The sequence below is a fragment of the Hydra viridissima genome, unplaced genomic scaffold (genome assembly GCF_058129835.1).
Source record: "Hydra viridissima isolate aposymbiotic clone 2 unplaced genomic scaffold, HvirCarnegie_v1 scaffold_11, whole genome shotgun sequence".
Lineage (NCBI taxonomy): Eukaryota > Metazoa > Cnidaria > Hydrozoa > Anthoathecata > Hydridae > Hydra > Hydra viridissima.
In genome coordinates, this window is record NW_028324310.1 from 6,083,670 (window position 1) to 6,111,338 (window position 27,669).

At 29.3% G+C, this 27,669-nt stretch overlaps 1 protein-coding gene and 1 pseudogene across 2 annotated transcripts in view; both read right to left on the reverse strand.

Moving 5' to 3' along the window:
• Positions 1-11,390: 11,390 nt before the first annotated feature.
• LOC149881904 (uncharacterized) lies at positions 11,391-12,371 on the reverse strand (annotated as a pseudogene).
• Positions 12,372-16,256: 3,885 nt separating this feature from the next.
• Positions 16,257-27,669, reverse strand: part of LOC145191235 (protein ECT2-like) — a 72,053-nt gene continuing 60,640 nt past the window's right edge. The window contains exons 18-23 of one of the 2 annotated variants that reach the window (XM_090067700.1): positions 27,229-27,383; positions 21,251-21,354; positions 21,029-21,136; positions 18,926-19,022; positions 18,797-18,841; positions 16,257-16,975 (exon numbers count right to left, since the gene is read on the reverse strand). In XM_090067700.1, coding sequence (XP_089923826.1) covers positions 18,839-18,841; positions 18,926-19,022; positions 21,029-21,136; positions 21,251-21,354; positions 27,229-27,383 — 467 coding nt within the window. In that variant the 3' untranslated portion in view covers positions 16,257-16,975; positions 18,797-18,838. Of the gene's footprint in view, positions 16,976-17,670; positions 17,843-18,796; positions 18,842-18,925; positions 19,023-21,028; positions 21,137-21,250; positions 21,355-27,228; positions 27,384-27,669 lie in introns of those variants that run through there. The other variant, XM_090067699.1, reaches the window with a different exon arrangement.

Here is a 27,669-nt window from a genome sequence, read left to right on the forward strand (position 1 = left end):
GATATGTAGATAAATGAAGAAGCAGAAAAACTATTCTGAAGCACTCCTTTTTATATGACAAACATAATGAAAATGAATTCACGGGGGGTTAACTTGAAGTTTTAAAAGAAAGTCAATAGTTTTAAAGAATTATTTTTATAATTAAAAAATTTTTATCTTGTTTTAAAGTGAATTGTAAAATATAATCAATGAAAGAATTTTTCAACTTATTTGACAAAAGTTTTAAAAGACACTCAAGCTAACAAACTAAGAATCCAGTTGAAGCAAATTGACGCGATAAGAGTAAATGCCATTGAATTTCATTACCTGGTAAGAGAAAAAAAATGCGGTCAATACACCTGATTATGAAACTTAACGCACCGGTTCTTTGTTCTTTTATTCGAAATCTTTTATATAAAAAATAAAAACCAGGCTGTTGATACTTTGAAAGGATAACTTTTAAACAAAAAAAAATCACTTTTCAAGATGGCGAATATTAGCGATTTGTGGTATATTTTTGTACTTTCGACATCAGATTAGAGCACTTTCCGTTGATTTTGAGACCCATGTTTTTATACGATTCTTAATCAGCATAAAATTCTCTATCAGAATCAATCATAAAATTAGGGGGGGGAGAAAGTGGAGTAGCGCCTAACCAATGATATATTATATATACTAGATGTCTAACTTGCGGGATTTTATTGGACAAGAAGTGAAGCCGCTTTTTTTGTTTACAAATTGAATCCGCCATTTGTAATAAGGGCAAAAACTATATCCGACGTGCGAAATAAAAGTTAAAAATGAACGTTTTTGCCCGAATTAGAAATGGCTCCCACGGCTTCACATTTCGGATCGAAGTTAGACATCTAGTATATATAATATATCATTGATAATAACTGGATAGCGCATCTCATATCAAAATTCACGCCAAAATCGCCATATTAGAAAGCCCCAGAACAATGAAATCTGATATGTGCGATAAAGCGATAAAGCGATAAGCCGAAAAACAGAACTTAAAGCTTATGGGATTAAAATTTTTGGGGCTTTCCAATATGGCGATTTTGGCGTCAAAAAATAAGAAGTTTTGCTCGGAGTTGCGCTATCCAGTTATTAGAGAGCTTACGATATGAAAACTGCAACGGCAACGGAGACGACAAAGGTCTGGATCGAGCGGTTGCGACTTGCAAGTGCGGTATTCCAATAAAATTAGTTACGAATTTCCGCTTCAAAAAAAAAGAAAACATCTTGAAATAAACAGAAAAAATTTAAAAATGGCTCCTTTAAGAAATGCTAGAAATAGTTTATTACTTGCATTAGAATCAAATATCATAGACGACGAAAAATTTTTACAACTGTACAAATTAAATTTGTCTAAGAATTCAGATTTAACGTTTCGGAGTTAAGCAATTTTGTTTAGAAATCATGTCTGATGATGAATGCAAAAGTGATTTCTACGTAGTGATATATATCGCTAACTCAATGTACTTCAACTACCTCAAGAGTTTGTATGTTATAACGGGTTAAAAGTTACTCCGGTGGGAAGCACTGTATATTTTTTTAAAACGGTTTTCCTACCCATGAAGACTACTCGATATGATACTCGATATATATATATATATATATATATATATATATATATATATATATATATATATATCGAGTATATACATAAATATATCGAGTATATACATAAATATATCGAGTATATACATAAATATATCGAGTATATACATAAATATATCGAGTATATACATATATATTTATACTTATGTATATATCCTAAATTTGTATCAGAAATTAAATAATTACTTTGTTACACTTTTGGAGCAAGTACTACTTTGATCTATTTACAAGCTGTTTTCAGAAAACGCGAATTTCAACGTTTTGACGTTGCGTAAAAAGTTTTAAAACGGCATTTCAGGGAATCCCATCCATTGCGCATGCCTAGTGTCAAATATTTATCATAAATTGTAGAAGTTGCCGTTGCAGTTTTCTTATCGTAACCTCTTAATTATAGAGATCAGTGCTCAGATAGCCATTCCAGACGATTTTTTTATAATTCAAATAAACATATATAATTTATATCATTGTATAGAGCTTGACTTGACTTAAAAAATGAGGGGTCATTCTGCCTTTGAAGTTAAGCGGATCTAAAGTTATTGAGTTTTTTGTAGTGCAAAAATTGATGATTTTTTGACGAAAGGTATAGGGCTTAAGTATGGAAAATTTGCATTGTTATGGCACCGAAAAAGAGAGTATAATGGATCATATTGACTTTTGAATAACTTTTGAACCGTTATAACATTTGACTTGATATTTTCCATATTGATTCAACAACTATAAAACAACAAAATACCAACAAAAAAAAATTTTAATTCTGAAGGGATTGCCCAGAATCGTCTATTTTACAGACTGTGGGTTTTAACTTATTTACTTAGTTTTGGTGTCACATTGACTCTTGAATAATTCTTGAACCGTTATTACATTTGACTTGATGTTTTCCATATTGATTCAACAACTATAAAACAACAAAATACAAAAAAAAAAAAAATTTTAATCTTGAAGGGATTGCCCAGAATCGTCTATTTTACAGACTGTGGGTTTTAACTTATTTACTTAGTTTTGGTGTCATATTGACTCTTGAATAACTCTTGAAGCGTAATTACATTTGACTTGAAATTTTTCATATTGATTTACCAACTATAAAAAAATAAATTGCCAAAATATTGATTTCTATTACTTATAAAATCCAATATTAGATGTTGCAAGTAATCATCACTTAGTGCTTTAGCAAAAATATCTAATACTTCAAGTTTAGTTACATACAACTAGTAACTAATGTCTCAAGTTTAGTAACATAAAACCTCTAGGTTAGTTGCATACAACTTTAAACAAAAAAAGCTATGAATGGCTGTTTCAAGATGAGCTTTATGGCTTCTTGAATTTTGTTTTGTTTTTTTTGAAAATATTCACTCAAGAGGGTGTTACTAAAACCCTTGTAACTTTTGAAGTATTGGAGATAATTTTGTTCTGTAAAAAACTTAAAAAACAAGTAAAATTTCACTTAAAAAATCTCACATTTAAGGTGGTTTTAAAAGCTGATGATGTACAGAAAGCTCTTTCTGGCACTCTAATTGATAGCAGTGCTATAGAAAAAAGACCAGATTGCATTTCATCCTCAATTCTTGATGAATGTGCATTAGAATTTCTTTCATCAATTCAGTTATATTTTACCTCAGATGCATGGAAAACTGTCTATAAAGTAATAGACGCTTAAAAAAATCAACACATTTGGCCTTGCGCTGTATGCCAGAAAAGCACAAATGAAGGAAATAAAACTGGCAGTGCAATTGCATGCGATTCATGCCTCTTGTGGTCACACAGAAAATGTGTAGGCCAGAAGGAAGATTCTCTTTTAAAAGCAAGATATTGGTATTGTCGTTCTTGTTATGCAAGGTAATAGCTATTTTAGCGTACTTATGCAGCATGTATTATATAGATTATATGAATTAGATACAAGTGTTAATAGTATTATCTAGATTGTATAGATTTTATGGATAGTATTTATTTATAGATTGGTTAGATTTTATGGACAGTACTTAGTTATAATTGTATAGATATATATTTTGACATTCTGTTAGTTTTTTTTTGTATGTTGAACTAAACAGTCATTAACAAAAAGATGATCGAACCATAATTATTTGTAAATAAAAAATAAAAAACAGTTTTTAACCCTTTTCCCGTTTGTGTTGCATATTTGCAACAAATGATTTGCTGATAATTTTTTTGGTTATAAAGTTTATCCACAACATTAGCAGTTTTGAAATATGTATTTTAGATCTTTCTATTTTTATTTTGACGCAATATAACCACAATAACATTTTCTTTTGAATAATGGCAGCTCAAAAGAGAAGTGCTATTTTTAGTAAGTTTTAGTTACTATCGTTAATGCTCATTTTTGAATATAGGAAAACCCATGCTGACGCTTAAAACTTTTTAATTGTTATGTGCTATGATTGAAGTTTTATATTAGTGTCATTATAAACTAAAACAAGCATAAGATATTGTTAGATTTACCTCCTAATTTATTTGTTGCAAATGTGCAACATTGTCGGATCAAGGTATAAAAAATGATCATTTTTTTTTACTATATGATTTCTCTGGTAGCTCCTACAAAAACTTGTAGAATTCGAAATTTTACTGTACAAGAAGCTGTTAATTACGTACTTGAACCAGATTCTAATTCTGAGTTATCAGACTTAGTGAAATCAGATGAATCAGGGAATGAGGCAGAACTTGAAATTGGCAATGTTGTTTTCAGTTCTGAAGAATCTGAGTGAGTCAGTTTTGATTACCATTGATTTGCTTTGAGAATTGATGTAAATTTACATTAATTTTTTTATCTTTAGGACTGAAGAAGAAGAAGAAGAAGAAGAAGAAAGTGGTTTTTCACCATTCAACATGACTTTAGGATCCGAAGAGTCATGGTATGTATCAATTTGAATAATGAATCTCATATTTAAAAAATTATATATATACATATTTCCAAAATGTGAGATTCTTTATTCAAATTGATAAATACAATGCCTCTTTAAATCCAAAAGTATATTTCAAGCAATATGTATAATATATATATATATATATATATATATTATACATATTACTTAAAATAAATTTTAGTGATTATGAGGATGATGTGATTCTGTGGAAAAGAAAGTCTGCAAAGAAGCCAGTCTATAAATGGAGGAAAACGCAACTACCAATATTTGATGCAGCGTTCCAAGGAGAGGAATTTTCTCTACCAGAACGCAATGACATGACACCATTTGAGTATTTTAAACTATTTTGGGATGATAGCATCACCCAGAATTTAGTTGAACAAACTAATCTCTATAGTGTCCAGGTAACAGGCACTAGTATAGCCACAAACTTAAAAGAGATTGAGCAATTCTTAGGTGTTCAGATGTTGATGTCATTAGTTCGCCTCCCTAGCTATGAATCGGTTTGGTCAACAGAACTTCGATGCGATGCTGTTGCTGATGTTATGAATTTAAAGCGTTATGAATGTCTTAGAAGGTTCTTGCATGCAGTGGACAATACTACAAAAAATAAATACTCTGGCAAATTGTTTAAGGTTAAACCTGTATTAGATGCTGTTCGTAATAACTGCATCAAAATTGAACAAGAGCAAGACCAATCGGTAGATGAGCAAATGATACCTGCAAAAACAAAACGCAGTGGGATATGTCAGTATATGCCCAAAAAAATCCACAAATGGGGTTTTAAAAATTTTGTTAGAGCAGGAAAGTCAGGCATAATATGCGACTTTTTCATCTACGCAGGTGCTACTAGTGCAGGTGGCCAAACTTGCGGTGCTGAGGATATAATACTTCGACTAGTTCAAGAAATGCCTAAACACAAAAACTTCCGTATATACTTTGACAACTGGTTTTCTACATTGCCATTAATTAATAAACTGAAAACTATGGGAATATTAGCTACAGGAACTTTCCGTAGTAATCGAATCGGAAAATGCCCACTTTTATCTGACATAGTATTGAAATCTCAAGGAAGAGGATCATGGGACTACCAAGTGGATCAGAATTCTGGGATACATTTAGTAAAATGGTTTGATAGCAAAGCCGTTATAGTTGGATCAACACATGCTGGTGTCGCAGGATCAACGAAAGTCAAATGGTTTGACAGCAAAAAGAAAGTATATGTTGATGTCAAAACTCCTGATATTGTTGTTGCATACAATGCGTCAATGGGAGGAGTAGATCTGGCAGACATGCTGATACCATTATACCGCACGAGAATAAACACTAAAAAACGGTGGTACTTAAAATTGATTTTTCACTGCATTGACATATCAAAGATAAATGCTTGGTTGTTATACCGAAGGCACTGTACTAAACTTCAAGTGCCTAAAAAAAAACAGCTGACTTTAAGAAGATTTATTTTACAGGTAGCAACAGCGTTGAAGCTCAAAGACAAAGATCCAGAAAAAAAAGTTGGTCGTCCCAAAAGAAGTTTCTCACCTTTAAAGACTCTCGGAAGAAAGCCATCAAACCCAAAACCAATTAGTGATATAAGATATGATGGATTCTGCCACTGGCCCGAAATCAAGGATAAAAGGGGGCGGTGCAGAATATGTAACATGACCTGTTCTTTTGCTTGTTCAAAATGTAAAATACAACTTTGTTTGAACAAGGATAGAAACTGCTTCAAAGACTTCCATGTACAATAAAATTAGATAATATATAACTATAGTAAGAAGAAATTATTTTAAAACTACAACGGTCTATTAAACATGCCTGAATTTACCCATATTACTATTATTATTATTTTTTTTTTTTTAAAAAAAAAGCGTTATTTTCAATACCTCTTTTCGGCAAAGTTGCATATATGCAACAAATCATAAAACAATAATAATTATCAAAAAGATTTATTTTGTGTTTTTTTCTAGCACATAATGCCATATTCTTACAAAAAATTCATTAAAAAAATTTTTTTAGTAGTTTGATCATAATGTGCCGGATAGAGGGTTAAAGTAATGACGTTCTTTTCATAATCAGTAACTCGTTTTAATTAGATTTTTTTCAACCGTTGAATGTCTTTTTGTTTTTTTCTTTAATCAAAAGATATGAAATGCAAAGTCCTATGGTTTAACTTCTCGTGGTGCATTTCGTTAAATAAGTTACATAAGTTTGAAACTTATGTAATTTATGAACTAAAAACCAAGGCAATATTTGTAGTAAAGTTATTTGCAATAAGCTATTTAAAGTATGAATAAATTCTAATAATAGGCGTTTTTGGTGAGATGATTAATTAAATGGTCAGTATAAAAATAATCAAGTTGTCAGTATTTTAAATGTGTATATACATCTACTGATTTAGGGGTAGGCGAATTGAATGTACATACACCGATTGCTTTAGGGATAGGTGCAGTGGATATACATACATTAACTGAGTTTTTTGATTTGTGCAGGCATTCTCTTGGGTAATGATCACAGTACACTGACCATGTGACTATAAAACAGATCATTTATTCACAATAATACTGACCATTTAATTAGATATATTTACCATTTAAATACAAGCCTAATACCCTCATTATCATTAGCTTTAGTTTAAGAAAAATTTACAAACAGGAGAAACATATTTTAGGTTTTATTGTTTTAACTCAAGCTGTATTTCAAATGTGTCTTTTTTTCTTTTCAATAATGTTCAATTCTTTATGTTGATTTTAAAATCAATATAAAATCTGAACATTATTGTTAAAAATAAAAAATAAAAATCATTTTGTTGATCAAAATAAGAAGACTTAATTTACAGAAAACTGTGAATTAAATGTATATGTTATACATAAGAACATTATAACGCACTTAGCTAAGGCCCTAACATCCCCCTGTAAGTGCAAAACCTATAATGCTTTAAAAGTTTCAAAAATAAAATTTTTTAAAAGTTTTCTAAGGCTTTAACTTTTAATATTTTAAAAATATATATTATATACTAAAAAAGTTCATTCTGCAAAGTTTATCACTTAAACTTTGTTGAAAAAAGTTAATGAAAATATTTATTAACATTACCTTCTCTGCTTACATTTATTTACACAACCGAATGCGCGTTTTTTTGATTAATAAATTCGTTTTGACATGTGACATTTTTAGCCAATGAAACGGACTTTCGGTAGGATAAGATTTTTTTTTTGCTACCGACTTTATTAAAACTTTGGAAGAAAAAAAGCCAAAAATTATGCGTTTTAATTTTGGAAGTATACATATTTAGCACTTTGACAACATATATTGTGTTTAATAATGCATATAATTGATTAAATGTAAAAAAATCAGGAGTGGGGAGAGTTTCAACCTGGGGGTCAATTTAGAGAACAGTGTTGCTTCACTTTTTCTTTACAGAATTTTTGTGAAGTTAGACATCTAGATAATATATACGATTGGGAAGGATTAACTTGTAAAACCGGTAAAGATAGGCAAAACGACATCTTGACTTGACTTGAAGATTTATTATATATTTGAACTAAAATTTGGCATTTAAAAAAAAAAAAAAATTGGAATATTGTAAAAAATATCGTTATTAAACCGATAAATATTGGTATTCTCGTTATTTTTATGTATTCCGATAAACCGATAAAAAAAAGCCGATAATATTTTCAAACGATAAGTTATCGTTTGGTTATCGTTTCAAGCGATATGTTATCGTTCATAGACAAACTCATGTCGTTTGATATCGTTATTATTTTATATCGTTATCGGTTCAAAATATCGGTTCATACCGATATACCGATAGCGATACGCAGACCCTTATAAAATACCATTGTATAAAAAAAAAAAATGCCAATTTTCCAAATTTTAGCAACCTATAATGCCATGTGGTTTGATTGAGGAGAGCAGACATAAATATTTGATTCTAAGGCATTTAATTGCTAGTTAATTTGTTTGAGTTGTATCATTTACAATCTGAAAAGGGATTTTTTCCCTTTAAAAAACGTGTCAGAGAAAAAAAAAATTTAACAACCAAACATTATCATTGATATTTGTTTTATTTGAAATAAATTTTCGGTTAAGATCACTACTCTTCAAAAAACGATTCTGACGGTTCGGTTAAATTAAAAGACAAATTTTGGCCAGAGATTTTCTTACGGCTAAAAGTTGCATTCTAACCGCTGCTTGAAATTGTCGGTTGTCCTATGATTACTCTATTTTAACCTGAAACGCCGCGCTGGTGAAAAATTAAATTTTTAATAAGGTTTGCTTCGACCATAAATTATTCGACCTATCCTGGAACGGAATTAAGTATTCTGACAAAGAGTTATTTTCTATTTTTATTATGTTGTCGACGATTAGATCGTCGAATTTATGCTGTAAATGGTTTGACTCTTTAAAAGTTCTACTTTTCTTTCTACTTAACATAATTTCTAATGTGGCACAGGACGCCATATAATAAAAACCACATTCAGTAATAAAAACTAAGTTTGAGACTAAGTTTTTACATTCTAATAAGGGGAAATCGAAACTTTTGTTTTACTCGTCAAATTAATCTGAAATGAGCAACAAAGTCGTAAGATTTTTTCTTCAAAAATAAGAAACAGCAAATATCTTAGACATGAAATTATGTCAAAATATGTGGATAGAAAATATTTCTGAAATAATTTGTCGGCAGAAAATGTCTCAGACAGAAAATTATGTCAACATAAGTTGGCAGAAAAATATTTCGGACATATTTTATGTCGGCAGAAAATGTTTCAGACATAAAATTATATCAAAGTAAGTTGGCATAAAAATATTTCTGATATATTTTATGTCGGCAGATAATATCTCAGACATAAAGTTATGTCAAAGTAAGTTGGCAGAAAATTATTTCTGACATATTTTATGTCGGCAGAAAATTGTCTTAGACATTGGACAGATAACAATTCTGAGTATCTCGTTAAACTTTTGGCACCGAATAAAGAACTTTTTTATCTTTTTTTTTTCTTGCGTAAAAAGTTGCGTTTACAATAAAATATCTAAAGACGGGGGAAATTTAAAAAATGTCCACTTAGAAAACAAAAAACCCACCCTGTTAGACTACTAAAAAAAAAACAAAAAAAAAACTGATTGACAAAATAAATAATTGCAGAATCTATTTTTAAGTGGGGACAAAAGAATTAGCTTAATTTACTTGTATATAAACAAAACTGAAGCATTTAAAATTAAATAACTTTATCAGTTCTAAAGCATAACGACGTCCCCCAAAAAATTATTGTAGTGACAAAACTCCCTACTTGATGTGCGAATTGGATTGATAAATATTGAGAAAAAATTAAAAAGCGGTGGCATGGAAGCTTTTGAATCATTAGTCTGACAGTAAGCGACAGGTATTGCAAACTACTAGTAACAAAGAGCTTGTGAATACGTCATAAACTTAATTGGTTGATCTTTGTATGTACTGAATTGGAGCGGAAGTTTTTTACGAGAATAAAGTTCCCCTTTTAAATTATAAACTCTTTAATAGCTTGAACTAGGGTTAGGACTATTGTAATTGTAATTGTAAAAATTAAATACAATTACACATTACAATACAATAATATTGTATTGCAATATTACAGAAACAATAAAAAAAATTTATTTTGGTATTGTATTGCTGTGATGAAAAACAATTACAATAAGTATTGTATTGTTTTTTTTCTAACAATACAACAAAATTCAAGAACTATTGTATTGTATTGCTGTGATGAAAAACAATTACAATAAGTATTGTATTGTTTTTTTTCTAACAATACAACAAAATTCGAGAACTATTGTATTGTATTGTTTTAATGAAATAAAATTACAATAACTATTGTATTGTTTTGATGAAAACAATTACAATAACTATTGTAGTGTATTACTTTACATTATAGTAGAAAAGCTGACGTATTTTAACGTATTTATATTCATCTCTGACGAACTTACTATTATTTTTGCTATTCTTTATTTATTTACGGATTTGCAACATATTGCAAATTTTATTTTTTACATATTTAGATTTCGCATCGCCTATCTTGTTATGTATTTCTATGCTCTAAATGGCCGCAAATTATTGCCTGTCTGATGATAGCCTTACTATTATGAAAAATAACTTTCATAAATTATTTTATTCAGCCCTTTTATTTTTTCCTCTTGATTTTAATACTGCAAAGGAACTTAAAATATATACGAAAATTAACTTTAGTAACACAAACAGTTAAACATAATATTCTTCTTAAATATAAATGTTAATGTCTTGAAATGTTGAAGAACCAACAAAAAAATTAATGATGACGAAACGAAGAGCCAAAAGGAGATTTTTCTTGATGCGTTTAAGGCCTGAAAATAAAACAAAATGTTAACCGTACTATTTTTAACAATATCTTCATATTCATTATTTTTCCAAATATCTCATACTTTTTCTTACAAAGATTTTAATTGCTAAAAGTTATACTGGAATGAGTTGTGTTTATAAGATTTTGGTATAAGAATAAGACTATTAGATGTTTTTGCCTTTGTTTGAATTCAGGGTGATGTGTAATCATCATTATCATCAAAACTCTGACTTGAACCACTGGAGACCTGATTAAGTTGATCTTCATCATCTTCTGAATCAATTTCTTCAAATTGGCTATGAGGTGCATTGCGCTTAACTGAAGTTGAGGTTCTGCTCGAGGAGGCAGCAGACACGGAACTGTTCATGATCAGACTTAGATGGACCTTCAAGTTGACCTGAATAACATTATTTCAGCATTTTTACTCTTCTTGATACTTTGTATCAAAATATGATATTTTCTAACAGTTTTAGTCAGTTAAATTAAAAGTTTGCATTTTGACAGTTTTATAATTTATTTATTTTTAATTAAATTTTTTTAATTTAAATTTTTCAAATTAAAGTAAAATCAAAAATCAAGTTGAAAGAATTAAAAAAGATAAATTTGTTACAGCAACCAACAAACCCTCTAACAAACTGCATTTACCTGATTCAAGTTGTAAATCCCACTGAATTATGACTTTGCTGCTGTTGTGATGTATATACACCAGACGAGCCACATTAGTTGGGTCCAAACGACTTCGTAGTAGAGTTACAATATTTTATGCCTCTGAGAAAACTTGTTCTGATGCTGCAGAAGATGCTAGGACGGAGAGCACAGCACGAGCAGCTGTAGACAAAATTGGAAATTGAAATTCATTTTGTTTCCACCAGCAAAAGACATCAGTATCTTTTGGCACTTTGACTTTTAAAAAAGCTTCCCACTCCATTAAAATTAGAGGTTTCTCTTCAGCTCCAACCATTGGGTCTGTTACTTTTTCTTCATCTCTGCAGGCTTCATAAAGGGGATCGTTTTTACAGGAAAACTCCTAAAAAACCTCTTGGCGTGTTGCAGAGGTCCATTCTTCGTAGGAAGAATGTTCATTGATAATTTCTCGTTTGACCTTTTCGAATAATGCCAGGGAGAATTGACGTAGAACCACACCACGGTAACGTGAATCTAAAAAGTTGGCATCAGCAAAAGCTTTCTCGTCGCAGCCATGATTCTTAAACTTTTCTTCAAGCTTAGACAAAACAGCTGCACAGTAGTTCTTCACATCTTCTGTGTTTTCTTCTGTCATGCTGTCAGAGAAGATTTTGTGCAAGTTGAACACTACGGGAAAGACTTCATGAATTGATGGCTTGTCTTCAACAGACAAGGTGTTGATTGCGCCTTTAACCCTTTTCATCAAGGGCAAAACTTTCTGCCAGATTTCAAAAATGGATTCATCAGGAATTTCTCTCCACCAGGTATTCTGCTTGACAGGGAATTCATTTTTCTTTCCTTTTCTTTGTATGTACAAAAGAATAGGCTTCGCATCTAAAATTGACTTCAAGCAAAAAAACATACTATTCCAGCGTGTCTTGACAAAGCTTTGAATTTTATGGAGTGGTCCTTTAAACAAATTTTTTTGGTTTCAAGTGCGCTGCAGTGGCCTCCATTTGACCTGCAATCATAAAACTAACCTTTTTACTGCATTTGATTAAGAATCTTTCAAAAATTGAAATTTTCTTTTGACTTAGGCAACTCAGAAAGTTTAACTTGTCACGCTTTTATATTGACACGCTTTAACATTGTCTGGACACGGACTGTGTCAATTCTTCCGCGGAAGAATTATTTATTACGTAATAAAAAACCATGACTATAAAACAATAAAAAACCTAATTTGTACTAGTCGGCTGGAAAGAATTAGGCAGTCTAAAATTAAAGTTAAAATACAACTTTAGACTTATCAAAGTTTAAAATTTTAGTTAATTAAACGTTTATTGTGTAAATACTAAGTAGATAGCAATTCAACATAAAATATTTTTTGAATAGGGTAAAATCGGTTGTACCCGAGAATGAACCACAAAATATTTAAGAAGATTTTAGTTAATAATATATTATATAAATTACAACTAATATAATTAATGAAATTCTATATAAGTTTTGGTATACTCTTTTTACAATACAAGACTTTACTTATAAATAGTTTTATTAGAAATTTCCCGAATTTTAAATTGCTAATTCAGGATAATTTCGTAGCAATAAGGTTTTTAGTTTCCGCTCATTGTGGTATTTTATTGGTATTATTACGTAAGGCATACGTTCGCAAATGTTCTTTTGATAATTAATCCGTACCAAATAAAAAGAGTGTAGTTTTTAATTTATTTTGTTTGCAGACAAAAAGCCGCAGAAATTTAATTTTTGATCTTTTTGACTACGTTGGTAGTGCTATGGTGGTTCTCAGTTCTTCAGGAAAAGCTAGCACTAGCTTTTCAACTGTTTTAGCTACTTAGCTAAAACAGTTGAAAAACATCCAGCAATTGTTGATTGTGTTTGTACATTAATGTCATGTTCTGGAAGGTGTATTGAAAATTGCGATTGCAGGTGTTGGAGCTATGTTGGCTGGAAAGACGTTTCCACACAGTATTAGAGTATTACGTATGATCGTGGAAGAACTAATTTCACTTTTGTTCTCTAAAGACATAAGTGATTTTGATTCTTTAAATATTCATCTGAAAAAAAACAGCAAGTAATAGTAGAGCATCAAAACATTGCATCGACTGTTTAATAAATCCAGTTTTCATTGTGTTATCCCAGTAGGCACGGGACCTAAAGAAGATGTCTTTTGAACGTTGAAAAGACGTCCAAATCGTTCAAAAGAATTTAAAAGGTGTCTTTTTTACGTTCTGTATCCACTGGAAATATTTATACGCGCCGAACGCGAAAGTAACTGGACTTTGCATTTGTGGGCAATTTGATGAGCATTCTGTAGTTTATTGGGCCGGGTGAATAAAAATGAGCAATTGCTTTTACTCAGTAATTGGTCAGCTTTACGTGAATAAAAACTTCAACAACTTTTCTTAAGTTTTTATTCACGTAAAATTGAGCAATTACTGAGTAAAAGCAATTGCTCATTTTTATTCACCCGGCCTATTATTGTAAAATATTCTGTAATTTTTAAACTTAAAGAAAACTATTCACTTCATTTTTATTATCTATTTTACCTATCTCAGGACGTATTTTATGTTGAATCGCTGTCATAGGTGTGCCGAATCCCTTTCATTTGCAGAAAAATGATGATTTCCTTTTTTTTGATCCCGTTAACGTTGATTTTTAATATTTAAATTTGCCCAATGTACCATTCTGGCACCCCTTCCCCCTCCCATTATGTTTCAGTAAAATAGAATCAATCATTAAATATTAGTTGTACCCTATTTCCAGGTTACAAGGGTATATATTCGGCAACTAGACTATTAAAACATTTATTAAGTTTTGACAATAAAATAATTTTTTTTATTACAATAACAATATATTGTTATTGTATTACAAAGACGAATTACAATACAATATTTATTGTTATTGTAGTGGGTCATTACAATACATTTTTTTTTCAAATATTGTTATTGTTTTATAAAGATGAATTGCAATACAATATTTATTGTTATTGTAGTGGGTCATTACAATATATTTTTTTTTCAGATATTGTTATTGTTTTATAAAGATGAATTGCAATACAATATTTATTGTTATTGTAGTGGGTCATTACAATACATTTTTTTTTTCAGATATTGTTATTGTTTTATAAAGATGAATTGCAATACAATATTTATTGTTATTGTAGTGGGTCATTACAATACATTTTTTTTTTCAGATATTGTTATTGTTTTATAAAGATGAATTGCAATACAATATTTATTGTTATTGTATTACAGAATTACAATAGTTGTAAATCACAAGTATTGTTATTGTTTCTAAATTAAGTTAATACAATAACAATAATTATTGTTACTGTTATTGTTTTCATTACAATTACAATAGTCCTAACCCTAGCTTGAACAACTCCAAGTAGGGTAGGGCGAGGCTAGTTGAGCATGTTGGGCAACAAGGCAAGTTGGGCAACTAAAATATTTCAAAAACTACCCATCAAATAACAAACATCTGATGGATGAAAGATAGGTATATATAATGGTTTTAAAATACAAACTATTTTAAGACAGGGAATGGACTTTCAATTAACTTTTATATAGACACGTCTTTCCAGCTAATACTCTTTATTTCAACTAAAACTATATAATACAACAAGAGGGAGTGCAATGAGGCGCGGAGGAGCGCCGTGGCGGGAAAACTCCACCGTACAAGATTTCACAATGGTCATATAATGCGCATCAAATGGTTGTAGGACCGCGGTCAAGTGAGATGCACGGGCACTTTTTCGATTTTAAACCAAAAAAGAAAAAAAAAAAAAAACTTTTTTGCTATTTTTCTCTTAGGTTCTTAAAAAAACATTTATCTGGCATCACTTAAGTGTTGATAGTTTATCCACTTATTTGACTTTCGATTATACTTAGCTTTTTTCCCCAAGTATTGTAACTCTTTTTATAACCTAACTTTTGTGTCACTTAATCTAGTCGGGGTAAATTGAGCAGGTTTAAAAAAAATTAACTAATAAAATTAATTAATAAAACGGCATTATCGGATACGGAGAAACAAATTTCGCTGGGTAAACATTTTAGGGTCCATAAACACTTTTAAATTAGTCGTTATTAAATACTCTTAGCAATTTAAAATAATATTTGAAACCCTGTTGTTTTTTTTTTAAAAAAAATTATTTAAACCTATACTTCAACATCCTAAAAAGATTTTTTTTAGAGGCTTCTGTTTATGTTAGGGTCAGTTTTTTACATGGTGTAAATGATAAAGGAAATTGCGTTGAATAACTAAGTTCGATAAAAGTAAAAGTATCGCAAAAGAATTTGCTTCAAAATCTGTCTCAATTGAAACAATATCATCAAAAAAACTAACTTAATTTTCATATTTTATATATTTTTCATCAAAACAAAAAAGATTATTAAATCTTGAAAAGGATATAAGGCTATGAACCTGCTACGAAAAACGATAAGAGAATTGAATAACTATTGCTTGCAGCTTTTTTATAACTTTATAGCACTGATACTGCTCTTAAAAAATTGTAAAAAAATATAATACAAATTATTTTCAGAGCAAATCTGTCTTCAGATTTTAAGGTCTGTAATTCGTTACTTTAAAAAATTTTTGTTTTAATTATCCATTTTTTTAAAAAAAGATAGAATTGATCTAAAGTACATTAACTTCGGTAAAATTGCAAAAATACTTATGCCTAATATTCTAATTTGTCTTATGTGTATTAGTTTTCACAGTAAGGTATTACACGTAAAGTAAACATACAGATAATTCAAACGCATGAAGGAATTTAAATAAGAACGTTTAATAATTGATAAAATAGTAAACAAAAGTATTATTCATCAAGAAGGATAGTTTTAGAAATTATCGAATGCACACAGAAATACCAATGTCAATAAATAAACGCTAAAATCATTCAAAATATTACAACAACAAATTATAACTTTGTCACAATAAAAAACTAAGTTTGAAGGAAGACCACTGAGTTTAAAAATCACCATAATCACAGAACATGTTTCATTTTTGACATTTCCTAACCAAATATCAGCTAAGATCAACTGCAACTCTACACTGATAAACAAAGCTAAAACCATGTTCCCCAAAACATCTTTTGAAAGGTTGTAAGAAAAAAGAAAGGCGAAAAAGAAATCTAGACCTTTAATAGTAGTTAAATAAGCAATCCAAGCAAGTAGACCAAATAGCAATGTTCTTCTTTTACGGACTATCCAATTAGTTTCAGAGGTTTCGATTGTTACTTTCATTTCTTTAGGTTGACTATCACCTACAGTTCTAAATGGTAGAGAATCATCTAAATTTAATTCATGACAACTCCGCCCAGTATCGTTGAGACAGATATCATGTTCAACTAAATTTGATGTTAGATTCTCATCTAGGTGAATTGGGGTATCACTTGTGTATCTTGCAGCCCCCTCATCAGATTTCTTTAGCTGTTCCAACTTTTCAAGTCGAAGTTTTGAGTTTTCCAAAATTCGTTTTCTACGTTTCTCTCTATCATTCATTATTACGCTAAAAGTATTAAACAGTGGTTTGATAACTTTTCGTTATATTACAACAAATTAGCGAAGTAAACGAAAATGCTTAATATTAAATCTTTAGAATAAGCAGCAGTTCACCAATTATAAATATACTGAATTAATAAACGAAAAACAATAACGATCATATTACCGAAATATTGCAGGAAAAATTACAAACTATTTAAACTTTAACAACTGATGTAAATTTTTGTGTCAAAAGTCCATAAAAATAGACTTAGGCTTCGAAAATAACATAAAAGCAATATAACATTATAGACGTATTTACATTAAAGTCTTAAATAAGTCTTTCATTTATTTTAACCTTTCCACAACAAATTTTTTTTTTTATTTTGAAGAATTTCATAGTTATTTCAATAGCGATATGATCATCTTTTAAAGTGGAATTATTTTACATGTAATATGGTTATTACATATTTATAAGAATGGGGAAAAAAAAAAAGTTAAGTAAACTTAAAATATTAACAAGTAGTCTCATATAAAACGATTTTTCAAATAGAATACTACGCGCTGAACAATGAGCAATAACAGCGATAAGTCAAAATAACTCCAGAAGTATTATATACAAAACAGTAATGGTTAGTAATGAAAGTACCATCAAGACAAAGTAAAAAAAACAAGGGGAACAAATGAAAATAAAAGTTAGGAATATAAAAATAACACAATTGCTTCTTTGGGAAATGATTTTTCAACACAGTAAACAATATGGAAAACTCTTAAGTATTTGATAAATATTATCGAAAGATTAAAAAAATTAAGGAATGCCATGCATATCAGTATAATGCGCATTGTAGTTCTTTTTCACTTCTTTAGACTTTAAATCCCATAAGGTCTAAATTAACTGTAAAAAAAAAAAAAAAAAAAAAAAAAAAAAAAAAAAGTTATTAAAAAATGAAATGACCGCAAACTGTCAATAAACAAAAAATATTTAAAAAATAGAAAACAGAAATATATTGGGTATAAACAGTGAAAGATATTGTTTACTTTTAGTATATCCTTTAATTCTGAGTTCGTAAATGTTAACGATTTAAGAAAAAAGATCGGTTAAATTTATAATTGAGTACTTTTTTTATGAGCATCGATGTTATGTTTTTTCCAATCATAACAAATAATAACAAAGTGCAATCTTCTTTAAGACACCGCAGAAAGCTTTTCGATTAAATTCTTTAACTTTTTCAAAAGTAAGAAATCACGTATGAATATAAACTTTTTCTATTTTAAACGAATAAAGAGTTCTATTTTTTAAACCATAGAAAACTCGATTTATATTAAAAAAAGACAAGAACAATGAATTTTTGATCATTATTACTCGTTGTTAACGAAAAAACTAAACGCCGATGCTTACTTTTTTATGTATGCATATTTATTCAGTGCATACAGAGAAATAAAATAAGTATAAATCACTGTTTAACTTTTGACAAAAAAGCAACTTAAGTTTCTTAGCACTGAGATTTTTTAATTCGATCAAAGTTTTAAAGTCAACTTTTATCCCTTTTGACAGTAATTTACCATTAACTTACTATCTATAAGCATAGCCACCGAGAGAAATTTCGGGCCCTGGGGAAGCTTTCTTAAGGGGCCCTCATTATGATCAATTATTTACCCAGACCAATAGAAGCGTGCTCTGGTCATTGAAAATTAAAAATGAAAGTTAAATAAATCTTTTAAAAGTCAAAACTATTTAAATCTTTTAAAAATTATTTTAAAAAATCATTTGTACACACACGGGGCCCCGGGAATCTTCCCCGTCCACCCCCCTCTCTCGGCAGCCATGTCTGTAAGTAATTGATGATACCTGTAAACTCCAAGGGCCAAACGCAACCGAAATGCCGTAGAACTACTAAAACAAAATGAAATTTCATTTATTTCTTAATTGCCTAATTTTCAAAACAAGCAAAAATGTTTTTAAACACAAATCACATACCTCATCTTCACAAACTGAAAATTCAGTTACAGTGTATTCGCTGGGTGAAGGACTTACCGGTGCTAAATTTTTAAAAGAATCGCTTATTGGCGTAACGCTAAAGTAGAAAATAAACCGATGTAATTGTTACAAAACTTTCGATATATAAAAACTGATTTGTGCGTTGTGAAAAAAAAAAAATGTATGTCAAACACAATAACCAAAAATATTTAAAATTCTTACAGAAATTGACAATAAACGGACGTGAGCTAATTTTTAACTAAAACAACTAAAATCATGCGGGTTGAATTATTGTCTTATGCTATTATATTCATGTATAGTATTCATGTAATATACTCTTATTCCAATACGAGGCATTTACTCCATCTTCTCGTCAGACTAAAAATTTTTAGCTGGTAGCCTTTGAGTTTAATAATTTGTATTGGTAGATAACATTGGGTAGCCATGTTTAATTATTTATTTTTTTTTAATTTATTTCACTCTAATACTTTAAAAATTACTTTTTGATTGCACTCTTAAGTAATGCTTATTCCAAAATTTGACTGTTAAATTTTGAGATCGATTTAGTCAAAGAAAATGTGTCCGAAAAAACGTTTTCAAAACAAACTATCCAAAAGGAATAGTTAAAACATTTCTAAAGAAACTTAACTGACATATTCATATAATCATCTAGAGCAATATCTACAATCGGTCAACAACAACAATATATAAAGCAACTTTCAATCAAAGTATGTCTAAAAGTTTTGTCTAAAATCAGTACCAAGGTTTCTAAAAAATATGAAGTAAATCTAAATATGTTCCGAATACTTTTAAAATAGATATTTGAAATGATTCTTTCGTTTAGCTCTCTTTTTATTAACTGTTTCTGCTTTTGCCTAAAATTTTACCTGCACTTAAGTATTTGCTGTTAAAAAAAATTAAACAGGAAAAAGAATCGAAAAGAAGACACCAACATTGATGAACTCTTAAAAAATTATACAAAACATACTTACACCTAAGGCTTGAGATGAACTTAACGTATGATCACTAAATAACTGTAAAGTTCAAGACTGCATAACTTCTTTACATTTTTACCAAATGTAAAATTAGTTTTTGATAGTTTTGCCTTTTTTGTCATATTAAATTCTCAATCTTTTTTAATTATGTAATTTCTTCAGATTTTTCAAAGTCAAATAAATATGAATTCTTTTTTTTCTGGTTATCTATTTGTAGGGGAATCATCTTGACAACTAACTGAGAGCAATTAAATTTTCGGCTGGCTTGCCTATTTAAAACTGTATGATTTTGATTTAGAATTGTTTTCAGGTGCTTGAGATTCATCTTGTTTAGTATTTTTGGCTACCCAATCACTACCCTGGGATCTCTGATGCCAATCATGTTTTAATAATTTGTTTGCTAGTGAAAAAAATGTCTAAAAAAGTTTGTTAATTCTCTTACTTTATGCCAACTGTTTTGATGAAATTTTTGTAACAAGTTTTTATAAAAGTATAACAAATCATATTTTATAGAGAAACTTTCTTAGAATTGGAAATAACTTTCTATGACCTGAAGGAGAAACTGCTTGTTACTCATTATTCATTGTTGCAAGTGCAACACCTCTCTCTGCACTAATATTTACAGCACTTTTAGACACTTAATTTCAGACACTTAATGTTGAAACCAAGAGAGAATTGGTGCTATAATTCATTAGAACTGCTTTTAATAAATAAGCTGATCAAGCAGCATACTGATGATTATGCAAACTAACAAAACATTATCTTGCTGCAGCTGTAGTATTAGCAACATTTCAATTACTTATCTTGTACGGTCTAGTGCAGCTGCCAAAATCATAGAAAAATTGTACAACCATGACAACCATTTACTAGTTCAACAAATAGTTAAACAAAGTAATTGTTAAATGTATTTATAAATTTTTGGTTGAAAAATCTTGTAAACTAAGGTCTATTCTGACTTGAAGAAACAACCTTTTTTTACAATCATATTATCTTTACTTATAACTCTTGAATATAAAATATGGAGGAAAAAAAACTTTCCAAAATGGTAAATATTTGGTGTTAACAACTTCCATAAGAGTGTCAGAAAGGATAGAACAAAATCTCTCACCTTACAGCTCTCTTTAAAGATGGATTTGTTTTTGACATTGTCTGTTTAGGAGTTTTGTTAAGAGAAAACGCTCGACCAACTTTTTTACTGAAACCACCTTTAGCTTTCCTGAAATATTGTAAAATATATATATATATATATATATATCTAAAGCTGTCTCTTTTATCAAATTAAAACTTTTTGAAAGAATGCTTTATTTTAAGAGTATATATAAAAAATTACTTCAACACTTTATGAAGATAGCCACTTTTATTTCTTATGTCACTCATATCACATTTCTCAGAATGAGCGAGTTCTGATGCATCTACAGATATCATAAGATTTTCCTAATATTCAATAAGAAAGTAAAACAAAAGTATCAGCAAAAATATGAAATTTCACATACTTTATACCAATATATGAAACTTTATATATTTTGAACCTAAGTCTTTTTTAAATAACATAGCATAACAAAAAAAATTTTAGGCTTTTACAGAAGGATATGTATCAGGACTATAGAAATGTTAACTTTAACTAAAGAATGACACAACCTTTACTTTTAAATACTTATGAACTTTCCAATAATTTACACACTATACAAGCAGTTTTTATTTAACAATATTTTTGACTAGGATCAGGGTTGTTTGGCAGATAAATACTCATTTGAATCTTTTTATAATTGATTTAACATAATTCCAGCTTGATAGATCTGGCCATAATGTAGCATGATAATCATCCTTTCAAATATAAGGAAATCATTTTTACATTCCTTCCAGTAAAAATTAGCATTCAAAGTTGATGTGGTCATAACTGATTGACTTTTTAAGCTGTAAGTGCAAACAACCTGGCAGATGAGAAGCTTTTTTCTATATGTGTTTTATATTATTAATTTGTATTTTGAGGGTACATTATGTGGGTTTAACATTAGTTTAATTGATTATTAATATGCAATCATAGTAGCTCATCAAGATCTTGTAACAAGTTAATTTTTTGGAGCCTGGTTTTTTATTTCAGTTTGGATGTTTAATCACATGATAAGCTATCCTTACTAAAAAGCTTTTATGTGTGTTTTTTTAACATTTTTCTTTGTCATGTCAAGCAACTCTATCTTGATCAAAGAGTTAAGGAATGATTTGATAAAACTTATGATCTTAAGAATCAGTTCTCTCTTAGTTGGCATGCAATTGTCATTGCTGCCCGGTTTCCTATGAATGCTTAGAGACTGCTTGTATTGCTTTAAGATGCAATTTACTTAATTTAGTTCAAATTCAAACTTTTCAATTTTACTTTTAAAGTTTTTATTTTTAATTTATTTTTCAAATAGACTATTTTTTAATCTCACTTGTTTTGTACTGCATCTTAAGAACTGCTAAGTTAATCAAAAACTCTTCACTTAAATTTGGAATGTTTACATAATCGAGCAAAAATATTTTAAAATGATAACAAAGTGGGCAAATTTTGCATGCATATATCTATCTTTTGTACAGTAGAAGTAGATGCTCATACTCAAATTATCTTTTGACTAAGATTAAGTAAAGAATCTGTCATAAAGAATGAAAACAATAGTTGCTTTAATTGTTAATATATTTTAAATTATACAGAATTGATATTAAAGTCAGTTTTTACATTATATGAAGGTTATTCTGAACATGAAAATGCTTAAAATGTTGGATAGTAGTAATTAAAAAATTTAGAGAAAAAAGCGTCTGAAAGTGAAACAGTGAAAACCTAGTTACTGTTTGAAGGATTAAATAGTTTCATTGCTTTAAAAAACTCAATAGTTTAGGAAACTCATGTTAACTTAGTAAAAGCATTAGTAAACAATGCATAACACCAATCAAACATAATGGAGTAATTTGATGATTGATGAATGTTTTGTTATAGAAATAGCTGAAAATTAATGTAGAAAGAATAATATTTGAAAGTTTTCTCACAAAACACTCTAGGGTAATTCCATGTAAAAGTGGAGCAAAAAAAATAAAACTTCCCATACTCACCCCCTCAGATTCCCCTTTACCTCATCCCCTTTACATTATCCACCCTTACCCCCTCAGATTCCCATTAAATTTTAACCTGTGGTACCTATCGATGTAACATGATAAAATGCAAAATTTGAACTCCCAACTCCAAATCCTTCAATGTTTTTTGTTCACATCTGCCATGATTCAAATTCTAGTGGAAAAAAACTTTTTAATTAATTCAAATTCTAGTGGAAGAAAACAGCTGGAATTTCTCTGCAACAAACCATGAAAAATCGCCATGTGATGGTATTGGTGGCACAGTAAAAAGGCTTGCTGCCACTACTAATTTGTAGAGTCCAACCGCAGGTCAAATACTGTCTGCTGAAACATTGTTTGAATGCTTTCAAAAGTCAATCAGTGCACAGTGGGCCAGTAGGTGGACAAAATGGGAAAAATTTTAGTTGTCTAATCTTGAAAACTTATTTAATTTTAGTATCTATATATATTAGGAGAAATTTATTGATAACTTATTTATATTAAATCCCTTAGTTACCAGGACTCTAAGCATTTGAATATTGAAATTAAAAAAAAAAAAAAAAAAATTTTAAATAAGTAATTAACGGTGATATCAACGTTGTGTTATATTTCAATTACATCTACGTTTTTGAAACAAAAAATTAGCACATGTTATTCTAGAGTGTTTAGAGATAAGAAAAACCAAATGTGTGAAATAAATTTGTCATAGCATGTTATCTCAGTTATACTTTGAAAATCACAGATTAAAAAAAAAAATTCCTTAAGAAATTTGTTTTTTGCCGCACTATAACTAATAATTACCACAATTTGCCATGTGCTGTCTTATATTTATTTGAGCTATATGATGCTTCAATTGAGTTTTAATTGATTGCTCGTCCCCTTAAATCCCCGTTCAGATTTTATATATGTTTTAACTTGGTTGCTATGGTATTAAATTTTGCATGGCAACAACTCATTTTTACATTAACGTTGTTTTAACAGTATTTTACATGCGCTAAGTACACAATATTGGGGGTATGTATTAAAATGAGATTCACAATTCTTATGGGATTATTTTTTTTTGGTTAGTATGGATACCTTACTTTGCATAGCATAGCAACAACATATTTTCGGTAGTTGTTAGTAATTTAATTACTAACACTAACAGTAATTTAATTACTTTTAATTTTAATTACTAACACTTGTAGTAACTTAATTAATAACAAGTATTAGTAGTCCGGACAGCATATATATTATAACATTAAACTTTTAAATACAAAATACTTGCTACAATAATAATTTAGATATGGTTTTATTAAACTTAGACATTCATAATTTTCTCCAAAAAAACAACCTTAGTATTTCAAAACAATATATTTCTGAAGATATATTAAAATTTATTCAGCCAAAATTTGCTGATTTTAAAGACGTTGATTTTAGACACGCTGTTCAACGATTTGTTTACTTGTATAAAAAAAAGTGGAAATCTGCAAACTATACTGTCAAAAATTTTGAAAAGAAGTTTGTGAGCTGGCTTAATGAATATTTAATTGTCAGAAAAAAAGACAATGAACCAACTGCAAGTAGACGTGGTCGAAAACCAGTTACATTTGATAATAGTTCTAATAAAACTAAAAAACGGCGTGTATCTTGTTTAATTGAATCTCATTCATCCAATGAATTATTTTTTGCTGCTAATAAAAAATTTAGAGATGAATCTATTATTGTTGCTGCCAAGAACATTTTAAATATTTCAAATACAGATAAAGCAACTAAATATTCAGCAGACGAAGCACTGGTTTTAATAATTGATGCAAGTCTGACAAAAGCTTCCTATCAATTGGTTAGAAGCGGAGCCTTGGAGAAAGAGTATAACATTTACCCTGCTTACAATGATGTCAGAGATGCAAAATTGAAATGTTATCCTGCAAACATAACAGTGGAGGACTATTCAGCTTCAGTTCCTTTAAAAGATTTAATAATTCATACTTTGATAAGAATCTGTGGAGTTCGGGAACCTGTGCTAAGGCACTTGATATTGAACGACAAAGCAATAAAAACAATGACACTAACGTGTAAGGATGGTTTTGATGGTGCTACTGGCTAAAGTATTTATAAACAAGTTTTATCAGAACCCGACATTAACAGAGATTTAAAGCGTGAAGAATCACTATTTATTACTTGTCTAGTACCATTGGATTTGACTGGATTTAACAACAGCAACGAAAAGGTGCCTATTTGGAAAAATCAAAAGTCGTCCTCCACAGCCAATTGTCGACCCATAAGATTTGCATACAAAATGGAATCCAAGGAATCTGTGATTGAAGAAGATCAGTACATTAAAAGTGAAATAGAAAGCTTGGGAATGATTTTATTTGAGGTTTGCAGATCTTCTATTGAAGTGAATTGTATTATTGAACTTACAATGATTGATGGGAAGGTTCAAACGATATTATTGTTTTATAATTTTTTTGGTGCAATTTAAAATTGACAATGTTTTCTTGCACTATTTTTGCTTTTATTATTCCTAAAACATTATTTACCTAAATACTCAATTGTTTTTCAATATAGGTGGGTCAAAAATCCAACAAAATATTCAAATATCAATTTACCACTTTGTAACTAAGGAGAGTATCCGGAAACTAAGCAATATAAGTATCCATAGCAACTAAATTTAAAAAATTATCACTTTTGTAAGAAGTGTGATCTCATATTGGTACTCATGACAAATTTAGTGAATATAGCACTTATAAAATATCTGCAGATAACAAAAATAGGTTGTTGCTAAGCAAAATAAAGGTATCCATAGCAACGAAATAAAAAAATATTACCTTCATAAAAAGCGCAGACATTATATTAGTACTCATACTAATTTTAGTGAATATAGCTCTAATATTAAATTAGTTACGAATTTTGTCCAGTAAAAGTGAATTCTGGCCCACTGTGCAGTGGGATCAAGTTTGTATATGTCACTGCTGAAGAAATGAAGCTAGCATGAAAGAAACTTCCCCATAGATTTTCAATAGCAACCACTATTACTGGGACAAGAAGTTTCCATGAATATGTGCATATTGATGGAAATTCATCTACTTCATCTACTTCAATCATAAAGATGAAATGGTTATCTAAGGATAATGATTTTGTTCTAACATTTGATTTCCTCAATAATGATAAAAAAAAATTATATAGTTCAGATTGATAACGTTACAATATCAAAATACCTATTGTGCAAATATGATGAAAATTGATAAGAGAATATTGATTTCATGGTAAAGCTCATGCATCCCCATTTTTCCTGATATATTAATTATGTTTTCAAAATGTAAATTTTAAAAAAGCGTAGAAACTTGTTTTGACCATTTTAAAGTTAAAAAATGATGATCAAAAATTTGAATTGGGTTATTTTCTCTTTATCTTTGGATTCACTACCCTCAAAAACGTTCAAATAACAATTTTCAGCCAATATCTTTCACTATAACTTAAATTATTCAGGAAAAGGTACCACTAAAATATCCATAATGGAGAGCACGGGCCCAAAAAAATGGCATTTTTCAGTCTAATGTCCAAAATAGCATATCATTATAATATTCAAAATACCAAAGCTGTCTTTTATACTAAGATGGTTTAAAATCTCTTCTTTTATCTAAATGAATTAGTGAAAGTGTATCCCATGGTAAAAAAAACAGAAAATTTGTCTTCACCATTTTAAAACCAAAAAATGACTGTCAAAAAATGTTATTTGTGTATTTTCTCTATGTATTTGGATTGAACACCCTCAAAAATGGTTAGCTACTGATTTTCACCTGTTTTCTTCCACTAGAACTTGAATTATTTTAAAAAGGTGATGCTATAAAATCCATCATGGCAGCGTGAACAAAAAACATTGCATTTTAGGCTAAATTTCAAAACATATTTTTTGAAGAATTTGGAGTTGGGAGCTCAAATTTTGCATTTTGTCAAGTTTCATTGATAGGTACCACAGGTTAAAATTTAACGGGAATCTGAAGGGGGTGAGTGGAATGACTGTTCTACTTTTACATGGAATTATCCTGTACCATCAGGATAAAGAGTTGTTGGTCAGAATTGATTTTTTACTAAGATAATTTTAAGCATACATTCAAACTATAAAAAACGTTGTTCCTCAAAGAAAAAAAGGGTGAGTTTTAACACTTGCTAGTTGTTTTTTACTTATTTTTTCTTTAATTTTATTTCATAACACAAATGTTAAAAAAGAGAGTCTTTTACCAGCTCAGTAGAGTTTTGTGTTTGGCTGATGCACTTCAACACTTTTTCTAGCATATCATTCTTGTTAACTGCACTACACACCAATTTAAATATCGATAAATGATCTTTATTTTCTGAGCTCAAATGGTACACCAATCCAAACAAATTTTGATGCTCTAAGGGAAAATACAGATTAAAGAATGTATCTCCTATAGGTTTATGGCTTTTTTTTATCATAGCCCCATATTCCTGTGTTACAAACTAAAATTTGTTCAAAAGTAATGAGAAAAGCATTTAACTTGATTGAGTTTTGAAAAAAGACACCACTTCACTAAAAAGGAGAAACATCAGTTTAGATTTCTTTTGTTTAACAAAATAATTCTATATTATACTACAATAAATGCTAAATTCTCTACAACATTTTAAAATAATGACTATTCATACTTGTAAAGTTTTTATACA